This window comes from Oncorhynchus clarkii, chromosome 13 (genome assembly GCF_045791955.1).
Source record: "Oncorhynchus clarkii lewisi isolate Uvic-CL-2024 chromosome 13, UVic_Ocla_1.0, whole genome shotgun sequence".
Classification (NCBI taxonomy): Eukaryota; Metazoa; Chordata; class Actinopteri; order Salmoniformes; family Salmonidae; genus Oncorhynchus; species Oncorhynchus clarkii.
Genome location: NC_092159.1, coordinates 32,288,363 through 32,301,124, shown reverse-complemented (window position 1 = coordinate 32,301,124; position 12,762 = coordinate 32,288,363). Strand labels below are relative to the sequence as shown.

Sequence of the window (12,762 nt, the reverse complement as noted above, 5' to 3'; positions counted from 1 at the left end):
TGTCGCCAGCCCAGCGAGAAAGCAGAAAGAGAAGGACTTACCCCCCTCAGAGGCAAACATTTGAAACACACAGAAGTATCAACAAACACGAGTAACACTGTGTTAATACACACACTGCACACTATTTAACAGATGGTAAAACCATTAGTGTAAACAGATAAAGGGTATACATATTTATACTTTAATAAGGGATCAATCATAACACATGTATAGACTATTGGCAAGAGGGACAGACAGTGGCGTCATTCCAGATAAACCAAGGTCAGTCATGTCAGGCTTCTCACCATCTGACAAACATGTTGGAAAAGGTGGTAGTAGATGGAGTAGGGTATGAGTGGCCAGCCCCCGGCCGTGGACTGAGGTTGGTTGCTGAGCTCCCGGCAGGATCAGCCCCCGGTTGCAGGAAGCCTGATTGGACAAGACGATGGAAGGTTGTGCTCGGAAGTTACTGCTTTGAAAGACTCCAGCTGTGCATGGGATGTGTCGTTTGATTAAAGGTTCCCCCTGAAACTGCGTTATCAACTCCCAATACTATCAGATACACTCAAATCACACACATTAGCCAGTCTCTAAGTGACCAGCTGCACTCAGTACAACTCTAACAATCAGTCAACCAAATGATCCCCTAGAACTTATCCTCTAAGCTCCCCGGCTAATGGCTAAATGGGCTATTTCTAACCTAAGTGTGTGTATGTAGTTTAACGTGAGTCAAATAGAAGTCTCTGTTCACATTCTAACTCAACATAGCAGTGAAACAAATTAATTTTACTCACCTAATTTTACCTGACTGCACATCTCACTGCTGCAGTCGACTTAAATGCTTGGAAGTCATGGTCAGCAGTATACAGTGGAGCAAAAAAGTATTTAGTCAGCCACCAATTGTGCAAGTTCTCCCACTTAAAAATACGAGAGAGGCCTGTAATTTTCATCATAGGTACACTTCAACTATGACAGACAAAATGAGAAAAAAAAATCCAGAAAATCACATTGTAGGATTTTTTATGAATTTATTTGCAAATTATGGTGGAAAATAAGTATTTGGTCACCTACAAACAAGCAAGATTTCTGGCTCTCACAGACCTGTAACTTCTTCTTTAAGAGGCTCCTCTGTCCTCCACTCGTTACCTGTATTAATGGCACCTGTTTGAACTTGTTATCAGTATAAAAGACACCTGTCCACAACCTCAAACAGTCACACTCCAAACTCCACTATTGCCAAGACCAAAGAGCTGTCAAAGGACACCAGAAACAAAATTGTATACCTTCAATAGGTAAGCAGCTTGGTTTGAAGAAATCAACTGTGGGAGCAATTATTAGGAAATGGAAGACATACAAGACCACTGATAATCTCCCTCGATCTGGGGCTCCACGCAAGATCTCACCCCGTGGGGTCAAAATGATCACAAGAACGGTGAGCAAAAATCCCAGAACCACACGGGGGGACCTAGTGAATGACCTGCAGAGAGCTGGGACCAAAGTAACAAAGCCTACCATCAGTAACACACTAGGCCGCCAGGGACTCAAATCCTGCAGTGCCAGACGTGTCCCCCTGCTTAAGCCAGTACATGTCCAGGGCTGTCTGAAGTTTGCTAGAGAGCATTTGGATGATCCAGAAGAAGATTGGGAGAATGTCATATGGTCAGATGAAACCAAAATATAACTTTTTGGTAAAAACTCAACTCGTCGTGTTTGGAGGACAAAGACTTCCGAGTTGCATCCAAAGAACACCATTCCTACTGTGAAGCATGGGGGTGGAAACATCATGCTTTGGGGCTGTTTTTCTGCAAACGACTGATCCGTGTAAAGGAAAGAATGAATGGGGCCATGTATCGTGAGATTTTGAGTGAAAACCTCCTTCCATCAGCAAGGGCATGGCTGGGTCTGGCTGGGTCTTTCAGCATGACAATGATCCCAAACACACCGCCCGGGCAACGAAGGAGTGGCTTCGTAAGAAGCATTTCAAGGTCCTGGAGTGGCCTAGCCAGTCTCCAGATCTCAACCCCATAGAAAATCTTTGGAGGGAGTTGAAAGTCTGTGTTGCCCAGCAACAGCCCCAAAACATCACTGCTCTAGAGGAGATCTGCATGGAGGAATGGGCCAAAATACCAGCAAGAGTGTGTGAAAAGCTTGTGAAGACTTACAGAAAAACGTTTGACCTCTGTCATTGCCAATAAAGGGTATATAACAAAGTATTGAGATACACTTTTGTTATTGACCAAATACTTATTTTCCACCATAATTTGCAAATAAATTCATAAAAAATACTACAATGTGATTTTCTGGATTTCGTCTGTCATAGTTGAAGTGTACCTATGATGAAAATTACAGGCCTCATCTTTTTAAGTGGGAGAACTTGCACAATTGGTGGCTGACTAAATACTTTTTTGCCCCACTGCATGTTCATTCCCAACGTGGCACAATTATTGCATTTCGGACACTGCATCAATGTGTTGTGGGTTAAAGAGACCTACTGTTGCCAAGGCTTTTTCACAGTATTGCTGGTAAACACAAGGTCACTGTGAATGAGATGATCACATACATACAGTACACACATACAACCTGGTTGCTAATTCCTTAAAAGGTAATCATTACTTTCCTAGATGGAATATTGGTGCACTGATATTGGCGTCAGTTGACCCATCGCGGAACGTGACTTGAATGTGAATGCACGTTTTAGTCATTCTGTTTCTATGACTCTCAAACTCCAACCATTACATAGTGTATGGGCCAGAAAAATAACATGTTTTTTGAAAGCAACTGACAGGATGGCCCTATGGAACTTAGTTCAATGGGAAGAAACCTGGGAGAGTAGCCAATAATTATTACAATGAAGACAACAAACCCAGATTAATTACTTTAGGCTATTCATCATGAGTGCATCTCAAACGGCACCTTATTCCCTATATAGTGCACTACTTTTGACCAGGGTCCATATACATGGCACCCTATTCCATACACAGTGCACAACTTTTGACCAGGGTCCATATAGATGGCACCCTATTCCATACACAGTGCACTTTGGGTGACTCACAGCTCACATTTTGACCCTAGAGAACAAACCATAGTAAAAACTGAAGATGGAACACTTGTACATGTTCAAATAAACCAAAATGATTCAAAAGTACACTTAATTGTTTGATTTTCTATATATAAACTATTGCCAAACTCACAGGCTATTGTTCTCGTAATTAAAATCTTGTCTATTCAAGATGTACTGTTACTGTATGACCATCCACTAATGAGTTAGTAACATTTGACTGGAATGTGGTCTACCTGTGATTAAATGTACTGTATTCATGCCCAGCTATTCAACTGCATTTTGCTATGGCCCTTTTTGGATGCTTTAAAAGGTATCCCTTCATCCTTCCTTTAAGGACTGTGTGGTTTCATGGGTTAAGAAATTATAACGTGTGCCTCATTTGGTAGAGCATGGCGCTTGCAATGCCAGGGTTGTGGGTTTGATTCCCACGGGGGACAGGTACGAAAAAGTAAGAAAAAAATGTATGCACTCACTACTGTAAATCGCTCTGGATAAGAGCGTCTGCTAAATGACAGAAATGTAAAAACCTTAAAATGTGTAAATGCCCCATCCAGGCAAGACTCAAGCTGAAATTTGAGGTAAACAATTACATTTCCATACAGACTATGTTACTGAGAGAGCAAGGTCTCCACTACATAACCCGATCAGCTTCAGTCATGTCAGATCAGTGACCACGCCGTGGAAGGAAGGAATCATTAAACAAATCTATTCTAACAGGTCCTTCGCATTCAGGACGGTAGCCAGCTCTTCACTCGTTTCATAGTTGACTTATTAGGTGGTAGAAACACTTTAATTCCCTTGTTTAAAGAAGTTAATCGTAATTTTCTTTACATACTCATTGGCAGAAATAAATCAGAACATAAAAGTACTAACACAAACTTAAGAACAATCGCTTCTTGTGTTTCTTGAATGCTTGAAAAGTACCTCTTTGGTGTGGATGGGTACCTTAAATCGGGGTTTCTCAAACTCGGTCCCGGGCAGAAACATTCAGTTTCTTGCCCTCGCACTGCACATCTGATTCAATTACCCAACTCATCATCAAGCTTTGCTTATTTGAATCAGCTGTGTAGTGCTAGGGCAAAAAACAAAACGTGCACCCAGGGGGGCCAGGCCCAAGTTTGGGCAACCCTGCCTTAAATCATGGTACTCTGGTCGATCTACTGGCACACAAAAAAAATAAACGTTTGCCTCGGACTCAGTCTCTACACAAAGCCTTAAACACCATTTAACAACATGATTTCCCAAGTCCCTTTTTCAATCTGAGTGAGGTGGATTGAACGGCAGACATTTGTTATTAGGGAGTTGAAATGGGTTTACAACACCGTGATAGCTTGAGTCCTCTCTGGTCCGTCTCTGGTCAACATGGGCCATTTTAGTAGATTATTTAGCCCATACACAGTGAGTTAAAACACTAGTAAGTTTGAGGATTTCTCCTGGAGTCTGTTCAAAACTGGTCTACAGTCTTTATTGTTCCATCCTCCAGCGTGCGGTGGACTTGTGTGGTCCTGGTTCAAGGATTATTATGGTTCAAGCTGTATGTGCATGTGTAGGCCACCGAGCTCATTGACAAGTAATGCTGCAATCGATTCACTTAAAAAAAAAAAAATGAAATAAACATTGGACGATGACAAACACTGTACATACAAACACACAACAAAACAAACAAACATTAAGATACCCTCCCAAAAAGGGTTTTTATAGAGAGTCTCCAATGGTCTGCACAAATGAAAAAGGACAATCATCATTCGTTTAAGTATTATTATTTTTTTTATAAGGGCACATGATTATTTTTCCAGGTAGCTAAGAACCTACCCTGGCATTGCCTTTTTTTTCTTAAAGTCGACATCACAATTCAATTTTGTTTTTGTTCAAGTCTAAAGTCTTTAGTGTTTAATGATTTCCCCCATATCACATATACAAGTATTTTTAAGAGGGGTTGGCATTCTCTAGTAGGGGTGGGCCGTCCCAATGCACTAGGGACGGGTGTGACACCGACTCCCTTTTGTATGTTTTGGGAGGGAGCTTGGGGATAGCTTGGGCAGCGGCACTGCTGGTGCTCTGGCGAGGGGGCACAGGGGGGCCAGCTGCACCCCCCAGAGGGTGGAGGGCTGAGTCGCTGCAGCAGTCTGGGCCGCTGGGCCCCAGCGAGGGCAAGGGAGTTGGGGGCGGCGGCGGGGTGAGCGGGCTGAACGGCGAGGGTGGGAAGAAGGTCTGGCTCAGCGTGGGTTCGCTGCTGCGGATGCGGCCCAGCGGGGGTGGCTGCAGGTGCAGGGGGCTGTTTGAGCTGGAGAAGACGTCCGGCGTTCTCACGGGCTCCCGCGGCGGCAGGGTGGGTGGGCTGTCAGGTGGCTCCGACATGGAGGTGCGCTCGGTCGAGAGCGAGTAGCGAGGCGAGTAGACCTTGGTGGTGGTGGGCTGCCGTGGGGGGATGGCGGGGGGGCTGTCCAAGTGCTTTGACATCATCTGGAATGTGAGAGACGTGCAGGTGGAAAAGGAGAAAGAAGGAGAAGCACAAACGTTATGAAGACTCGACAAACTCTCAAAAATGTAATCTAAAATCTCAAGAAATGACTAGCAAATAACTGTTGTGTTTCATTGGATATTTAGCATTCCACATCTAAACTCTAGAATCAATCAATCAAGAAACATCCTAATGATTCGACTAACCGGTGCCCTCGCACATCGACTCTGTACCAGTACCCCCTGTATATAGCCTCACTTTTATTCTTTTTAAGGTATTTTTTTAAACTGCATTGTTTATACTTTTATTTATTTAACTAGACAAGTCAGTTAAGAACAAATTCTTATTTGCAATGATGGCCAAACCCGGACGACGCTGGGCCAATTGTGTACCGCCCTATAGGACTCCCAATCACGGCCGGATGTGACGCCTCTTGCGCTGACATGCAGTGACGCCTCTTGCGCTGACATGCAGTGACGCCTCTTGCGCTGACATGCAGTGACGCCTCTTGCGCTGACATGCAGTGACGCCTCTTGCGCTGACATGCAGTGACGCCTCTTGCGCTGACATGCAGTGACGCCTCTTGCGCTGACATGCAGTGACGCCTCTTGCGCTGACATGCAGTGACGCCTCTTGCGCTGACATGCAGTGACGCCTCTTGCGCTGACATGCAGTGACGCCTCTTGCGCTGACATGCAGTGACGCCTCTTGCGCTGACATGCAGTGACGCCTCTTGCGCTGACATGCAGTGACGCCTCTTGCGCTGACATGCAGTGACGCCTCTTGCGCTGACATGCAGTGACGCCTCTTGCGCTGACATGCAGTGACGCCTCTTGCGCTGACATGCAGTGACGCCTCTTGCGCTGACATGCAGTGACGCCTCTTGCGCTGACATGCAGTGACGCCTCTTGCGCTGACATGCAGTGACGCCTCTTGCGCTGACATGCAGTGACGCCTCTTGCGCTGACATGCAGTGACGCCTCTTGCGCTGACATGCAGTGACGCCTCTTGCGCTGACATGCAGTGACGCCTCTTGCGCTGACATGCAGTGACGCCTCTTGCACTGACATGCAGTGACGCCTCTTGCACTGACATGCAGTGACGCCTCTTGCACTGACATGCAGTGACGCCTCTTGCACTGACATGCAGTGCCTTAGACCACTGCGCCACCCGGGAGTCTCAGAAAACCTTAGGTAGCAAACAGGTAAAAATAGAGTCACCTTCGAAGGGGAAGATTCAGCGGGGGCGGATTCGGGGCGTCTGCGAGGGGGCACAGGCGGGGGGACGGTGGTGTCTTCAGTGTTCCTGTGGAAACTCACCATGGAGGAAACCGAGGAGGACCCTGGAAAATAAGGAAATCAGGTTAACTAAAATGAAGCCTTACAAGAAGACAGTAATTACACATATTTAAACCCAATTCATCCCATACAGGACTCTACAACTCAGGGATGGCCAACTGAGTGTCTGGGGGTTCTCTCTTTTGCCTGGCACTTGACTGTTTTCTAGGTTATAAATCACACATTCATTTCAAAGAAAGAGACGAACTGAAGACATTCAGGCCCACGAAGAATGGAGTAAATACAAGCAATTGAAATCACAGAAAATGAAAAAAAAAATAAGAGAATAGAGGATGATGAATGGATGGGTAATAGAAACTCTTTCAGGAAGAGTATACAAAGACAACACTAAAGTATTATGTTTGAGGAAGCAATCAGATCAACCAACTTCAATGATGCCTAATATTATGGGTTCTACTACATACAACTGCTACTAACTATACAGTGCATTCAAAAAGTATTCCAGACCTTATTCTAAAATAAATAAATAATCCTCAATCTACACAAAATACCCCATAATGACAAAGCGAAAACAGGATTGTTTCGAGGCACAGATCTGGGAAAGGGTACCAAAACAATTCTGCAGCATTGAAGGTCCCCAAGAACACAGTGGCCTCATTCTTAAATGGAAGAAGGTTGGAAACGCCAAGACTCTTCCCAGAGCTGGCCACCCGGCCAAACAGAGCAATCGGGGGAGATGGGCCTTGGTCAGGGAGGTGACCAAGAACCCGATGGTCACTGACAGAGCTCTAAAGTTCCTCTGTGGAGATTGGAGAAACTTCCTGAAGAACAACTATCTCTGCAGCACTCCACCAATCAGGCTTTATGGTAGAGTTGCAAGATGGAAGCCACTCCTCAGTAAAAAGGCACATGACAGCCCACTTGGGAGTTTGCCAAAAGGCACCTAAAGACTCTCAGAAAATAAGAAACAAGATTCTCTGGTCTGGTGAAACCAAGATTGAACTCTTTGGCCTGAATGCCAAGTGTCACGTCTGGACGAAACCTGGCACCATCCCAACGGTGAAGCATGGTGGTAGCAGCATCATGCTGTGGGATTTTCTTTCAGTGGCAGTTACTGGAAGACTAGTTAGGATCGAGTAAAAGATTAACGGAGATCCTTGACAAAGTCCTGTGCGCTCTGGAGCAGATTATCAGACTGGGGTGAAGGTTCACCTTCAAACAGTACAACAACCCTAAGCACACAGCCAAGACAACGCAGGAGTGGCTTCAGGACAAGTCTCTGAATGTCCTTGAGTGGCCCAACCTGAACCCGATCAAACATCTCTGGACATACCTGAAAACAGCTGTGCAGCGAAACTCCCCATCTAACCTGACAGAGCTTGAAAGGATCTGCAGAGAAGAATGGGAGAAACTCCCAAAATACAGGTGTGCCAAGCTTGTAGTGTCATACCCAAGAAGACTTGAGACTGTAATCACTGCCAAAGGTTCTTCAACAAAGTACTGAGTAAAGGGTCTGATTACAGCTTACAAGCAAAAATTTAAGCAGGAAACACCAGTGATTCAGTCAATAAAAAAGTGGTCAGATGAAGCAGATGCTAAGCTACAGGACTGTGTTGCTAGCACAGACTGGAATATGTTCTGGGATTCCTCCGATGGCATTGAGGAGTACACCACATCAGTCACTGGCTTCATCAATAAGTCCATCGATGACGTTGTCTGTACGTACATACCCCAACCTGCACTGAGCTAAAGGGTAGAGTTGCCTCTTTCAAGGAGCGGGACTCTAACCCGGAAGCTTATAAGAAATCCCACTATGCTCTCCGACGAACCATCAAATAGGCAAAGCGTCAATACAGGACTAAGTTCGAATCGTGCTACACCGGCTCCGACGCACGTCGGATATTGCAGGGCTTGCAAACTATTACAGACTACAAAGGGAAGCACAGCCGAGAGCTGCCCAGAGACACGAGCCTACCAGACGAGCTAAATTACTTCTATGCTCGCTTCGAGGCAAGTAACACTGAGACATGCATGAGAGCATCATTACCAGGACGTGTACTCCGAGCATGCGCTGACCAGTGTCTTCACTGACATTTTCAAGCTCTCCCTGTCTGAGTCTGTAATACCAACATGTTTCAAGCAAACCACCATAGTGTTCTTGGGCACAGGGACTAAGGTAACCTGCCTACATGACTACAGACCCGTAGCACTCAAGTCTGTAGCCATGAAGTGCTTTAAAAGGCTGGTCATGGCTCACATCAACACCATTATACCAGAAACCCTTGACCCACTCCAATTTGCATACCTCCCCAACAGATCCACAGATGATGCAATCGCTATTGCACTTCACAGTGCCCTTTCACACCTGGACAAAAGGAATACCTATGTGAGAATGCTGTTCATTGACTACAGCTCAGCGTTCAACACCATAATGCCCTCAAAGCTCATCACTAAGGTAAGGACTCTGGGACTAAACACTGCAACTGGATCCTGGACTTCCCGACGGGCCGCACCCTGGTGGTAAGGGTAGCTAACAACACATCCAGTTAAGGGTGCGTGCTCAGTCCCCTACTGTACTCCCTTGTTCATTCATGACTGCACAGCCAGGCACGACTCCAACACCATCATTAAGTTTGCCGATGACAATAGTGGTAGGGCCTGATCACCGACAACGACGAGACAGCCTATATGGAGGTGGTCAGAGACTTGACCGTGTGGTGCAAGGACGACAACAACCTCTCCTTCAATGTGATCAAGACAAAGGAGAAGATCGTGGACTACAGGAAAATGAGGACCGAGCACACCCACATTCTCATCGACGGGACGGGGCTGTAGTGGAGCAGGTTGAGGGCTTCAAGTTCCTTGGCGTCCACATCAGCAACAAACTAATATGGTCCAAACACACCAAGACAGTCGTGAAGAGGGCATGACAAAACCTATTCCCCCTCAGGAGACTGAAAAGATTTGCCATGGGTCCTCAGATACTCATAAGGTTCTACACAGCTGCACCATCAAGAGCATCCTGATGGGTTGCGTCACTGCCTGGTATGGCAACTGCTCGGCCTCCGACCGCAAGGCACTACAGAGGGTAGTGCATACGGCCCAGTATATCACTGTGGCCAAGCTTCCTGCCAGACTGTTCTCTCTGCTACCGCACGGGAAGTGGTACCGGAGCGCCAAGTCTAGGTGCAATAGGCTTCTAAACAGCTTTTTCCCCCCAAGCCATACGACTGAACATCTAATCAATTGGCCACCCAGACTACTTGCATTACCTGCCCCCCCCTTTTATGCTGTTGCTACTCTCTGTTATTATTTATGCATAGTCACTTTAATAACTATCTACATAACCGGTGCCCCTGAACATTGACTCTGTACTGGCACCCCCTGTATATAGCCTCGCTATTGTTTTTTTTAATGCTGTTCTTTAATTATTTGTAACTTTTATATTTGTTATTTTTCTTAAAACTGCATTGTTGGTTAAGGGCTTGTAAGTAAGCACTTTACTGTTGTATTCGGCGCATGTGACAAATAACATTTGATTTGATTAGAATACTTCCGTGAATGTGATATTTCAGTATTTTATTTGTAACAAATGTACAAAATAAAAAAATAAAAACGTTTTTGCTTTGTCATTATGGGGTATTGTGTGTAGATTGATGAGGGATTTTTAAAATCCATTTTAGAGTAAGGCTCTAACGTAACAGAATGTGGAAAAACTCAAGGGGTCTAAATACTTTCCGAATGCACTGTATACCACAGAGTGATGTTGTACAAGAATGCACAGAGCAAAACCTCACAGTGACAATGGATTAAGGACAGGAGAACAGGAGGGGGGGGGGGGTGACACTGATCTATGGTCAGTTCAGCTGGTCAGGAGCCTGGTTAGGGTCAGGATTTAGAGCTGATCCTAGACCTGTTTCTGTGGGCAACGTCTACTTGGAAACACACAGACAACAGAGCATTCTTTGCCATGGAGACGGACAGGGGCAACGGTGAGGGGAGATGGGAGCAATGAGGTGGATGTCAGTTGCATGCGGGTAGGGAGAGGCAAGTAGGGCTTGGGAGGGTCAGAATGAGTGAGAGATGAGGGTGGGTTGATATAGTAGTTTGTATGGGGTGTGGGTGGATGGGTAGTGAGGGGACACTGACAACAGGAAGGCTTTGAGGGTCATACTAACGTGGGCCGTGTGGTAAGGAGACCTGGGCAAAGATGCTGTCGCAGTCTGGATGGAGGGAAAGGCCAGAGTAGAGAAAAGAGAAGAGAGAGAAGGCCCTGAGAGAATGAGAGACTGAGGCGGAAGGAAAATCTCAAACTGTGTTTAAACACTTTCTCTATAAGCTCTAGCTATGCTCCCACCCAACCTATCCTCCCTCCTCCACAATCCCCACCCAACCTGCTCCCTCGTCCAGCTTGAAGAACCACCTACTGGAGTGGAAGGGGCTGGAGGGGCCCTGGGGCGAGTCGAACACGCTGCCGATATCTGTGGAGCTGGAGGCAGCCGAGGCCGGCGGCGGCGTGAGGGGCGTGCGTGGCGAGTTGGGTGCAGAGGCGGCGCTCTCCATCTCGCTATCAGGGATGCGGCTGTAGCTGATCTTGCGCGGCTCATTCTGCAGTGGCGTCGGATGTCGCATGGTGCCCGGGCGCACCGAGGACGGGCGCACGCCGGGGGACTTGAGCGGGCAGTTGTACTTCTTGGGCTGGAAGGAGACAGGGAGAAGGGGTGTTGAAGGAGAGGTCAGGGCAACACTTCTACAATGTCAGGGCTACTCAACTGCAGACTCTCAGCCCTCAAGTACTGCTGGTTCTGGTAATTAATGTCAGAGATTGGGGGACTATCTGGTTAGTGTGTTACCTGCAGGTAACTGCCAAAATAAACCAACACCAACAGAAAGTGTATTAATAGGGCGTTGGGCCACCACAAGCCGTCAGAACAGCTTCAATATGCCTTGGCATAGATTCTACAAGTGTTTACAACTTTATTTGGAGGGATGTGACATGAGAAATTACATAATTTGGTGTTTTGTTGATGGAAAACGCCGTCTCAGGTGCCGATCCAGAATCTACCATAATTGTTCAATTGGGTGAGATCTGGTGACTGACACACACACCCTTTAAACCCTCTATGCACCATTTATATCCTTCTTTCAAAGTCACCTCTCTCTTCTTCTAGCCATGGTAGCCAAAATAATGGGAAACTGAGCATTTTTATACACGACCCTAAACATGATGGTATGTTAATTGCTTAATAAGCTCATGAACACCTGTGGGGAAGCAACTGCTTTCAATATACTTTATATCCCTCATTTACTGAAGTGGGTCCTTTATTTTGGCAGCTACCTGTAATTGTTAGAGGTATAAATTCTGCTGACAAATGTTCAGTCTTTTTTCTACCTTAATAGCAGGGGCGTTGCGTCCATAGAGGGCACTCGGACGCCGCCCCACCTGGCAGCAATGAGATAAAAATGGATTTACAAAAATTTATATAATGATCAAATATTGTAATAATATCAAGTTTGTGTATATAAATAACTGCATTTAGATTACAAATTGAGTTTTCAAAAATAAAATGTGCTGCTGTAATTGGCAGCGTAGTTCCAGCATTCCAGAGAGCTTCTCAAGCCACCTCATTCAATGCAATTTAAAGTTATCCCTATACCCCTTGCGGTTATCATAGGATTTTAGCCACTCTTATTGAACCTATCCAAAGAGCCCCTGGTTTGCAATTATAACTCTGTACACCAGATGGCGATGATCTACAAAACACTTCACTGTTGTCAAAGTATGAAGTGAGCGCAGACACAGAAGACGACACGGTCAAACAGCTGTTTCAGCAAAGCTCAAACAAGACATGACGTTAGCTATAACTAAACTACCACAAGTTTTCGTCTGTTATTGTATTCCCACATGCGTGTACGTCTAGCAAATAAGTTAAAGTTGAACATTTGCAGTAACCTACTTATTC

At 45.8% G+C, this 12,762-nt stretch overlaps 1 protein-coding gene across 5 annotated transcripts in view; it reads right to left on the bottom strand.

Moving 5' to 3' along the window:
* Positions 1–3,811: 3,811 nt before the first annotated feature.
* Positions 3,812–12,762, bottom strand: part of LOC139364533 (son of sevenless homolog 1-like) — an 80,395-nt gene continuing 71,444 nt past the window's right edge. For 2 of the 5 annotated variants that reach the window (XM_071101329.1, XM_071101330.1), the window contains exons 20-24: positions 12,192–12,242; positions 11,227–11,497; positions 10,978–11,022; positions 6,722–6,843; positions 3,812–5,503 (exon numbers count right to left, since the gene is read on the bottom strand). In XM_071101329.1, coding sequence (XP_070957430.1) covers positions 4,967–5,503; positions 6,722–6,843; positions 10,978–11,022; positions 11,227–11,497; positions 12,192–12,242 — 1,026 coding nt within the window. In that variant the 3' untranslated portion in view covers positions 3,812–4,966. The remainder of the gene's footprint in view (positions 5,504–6,721; positions 6,844–10,977; positions 11,023–11,226; positions 11,498–12,191; positions 12,243–12,762) is intronic. The other 3 variants (XM_071101332.1, XM_071101331.1, XM_071101333.1) reach the window with 3 other exon arrangements.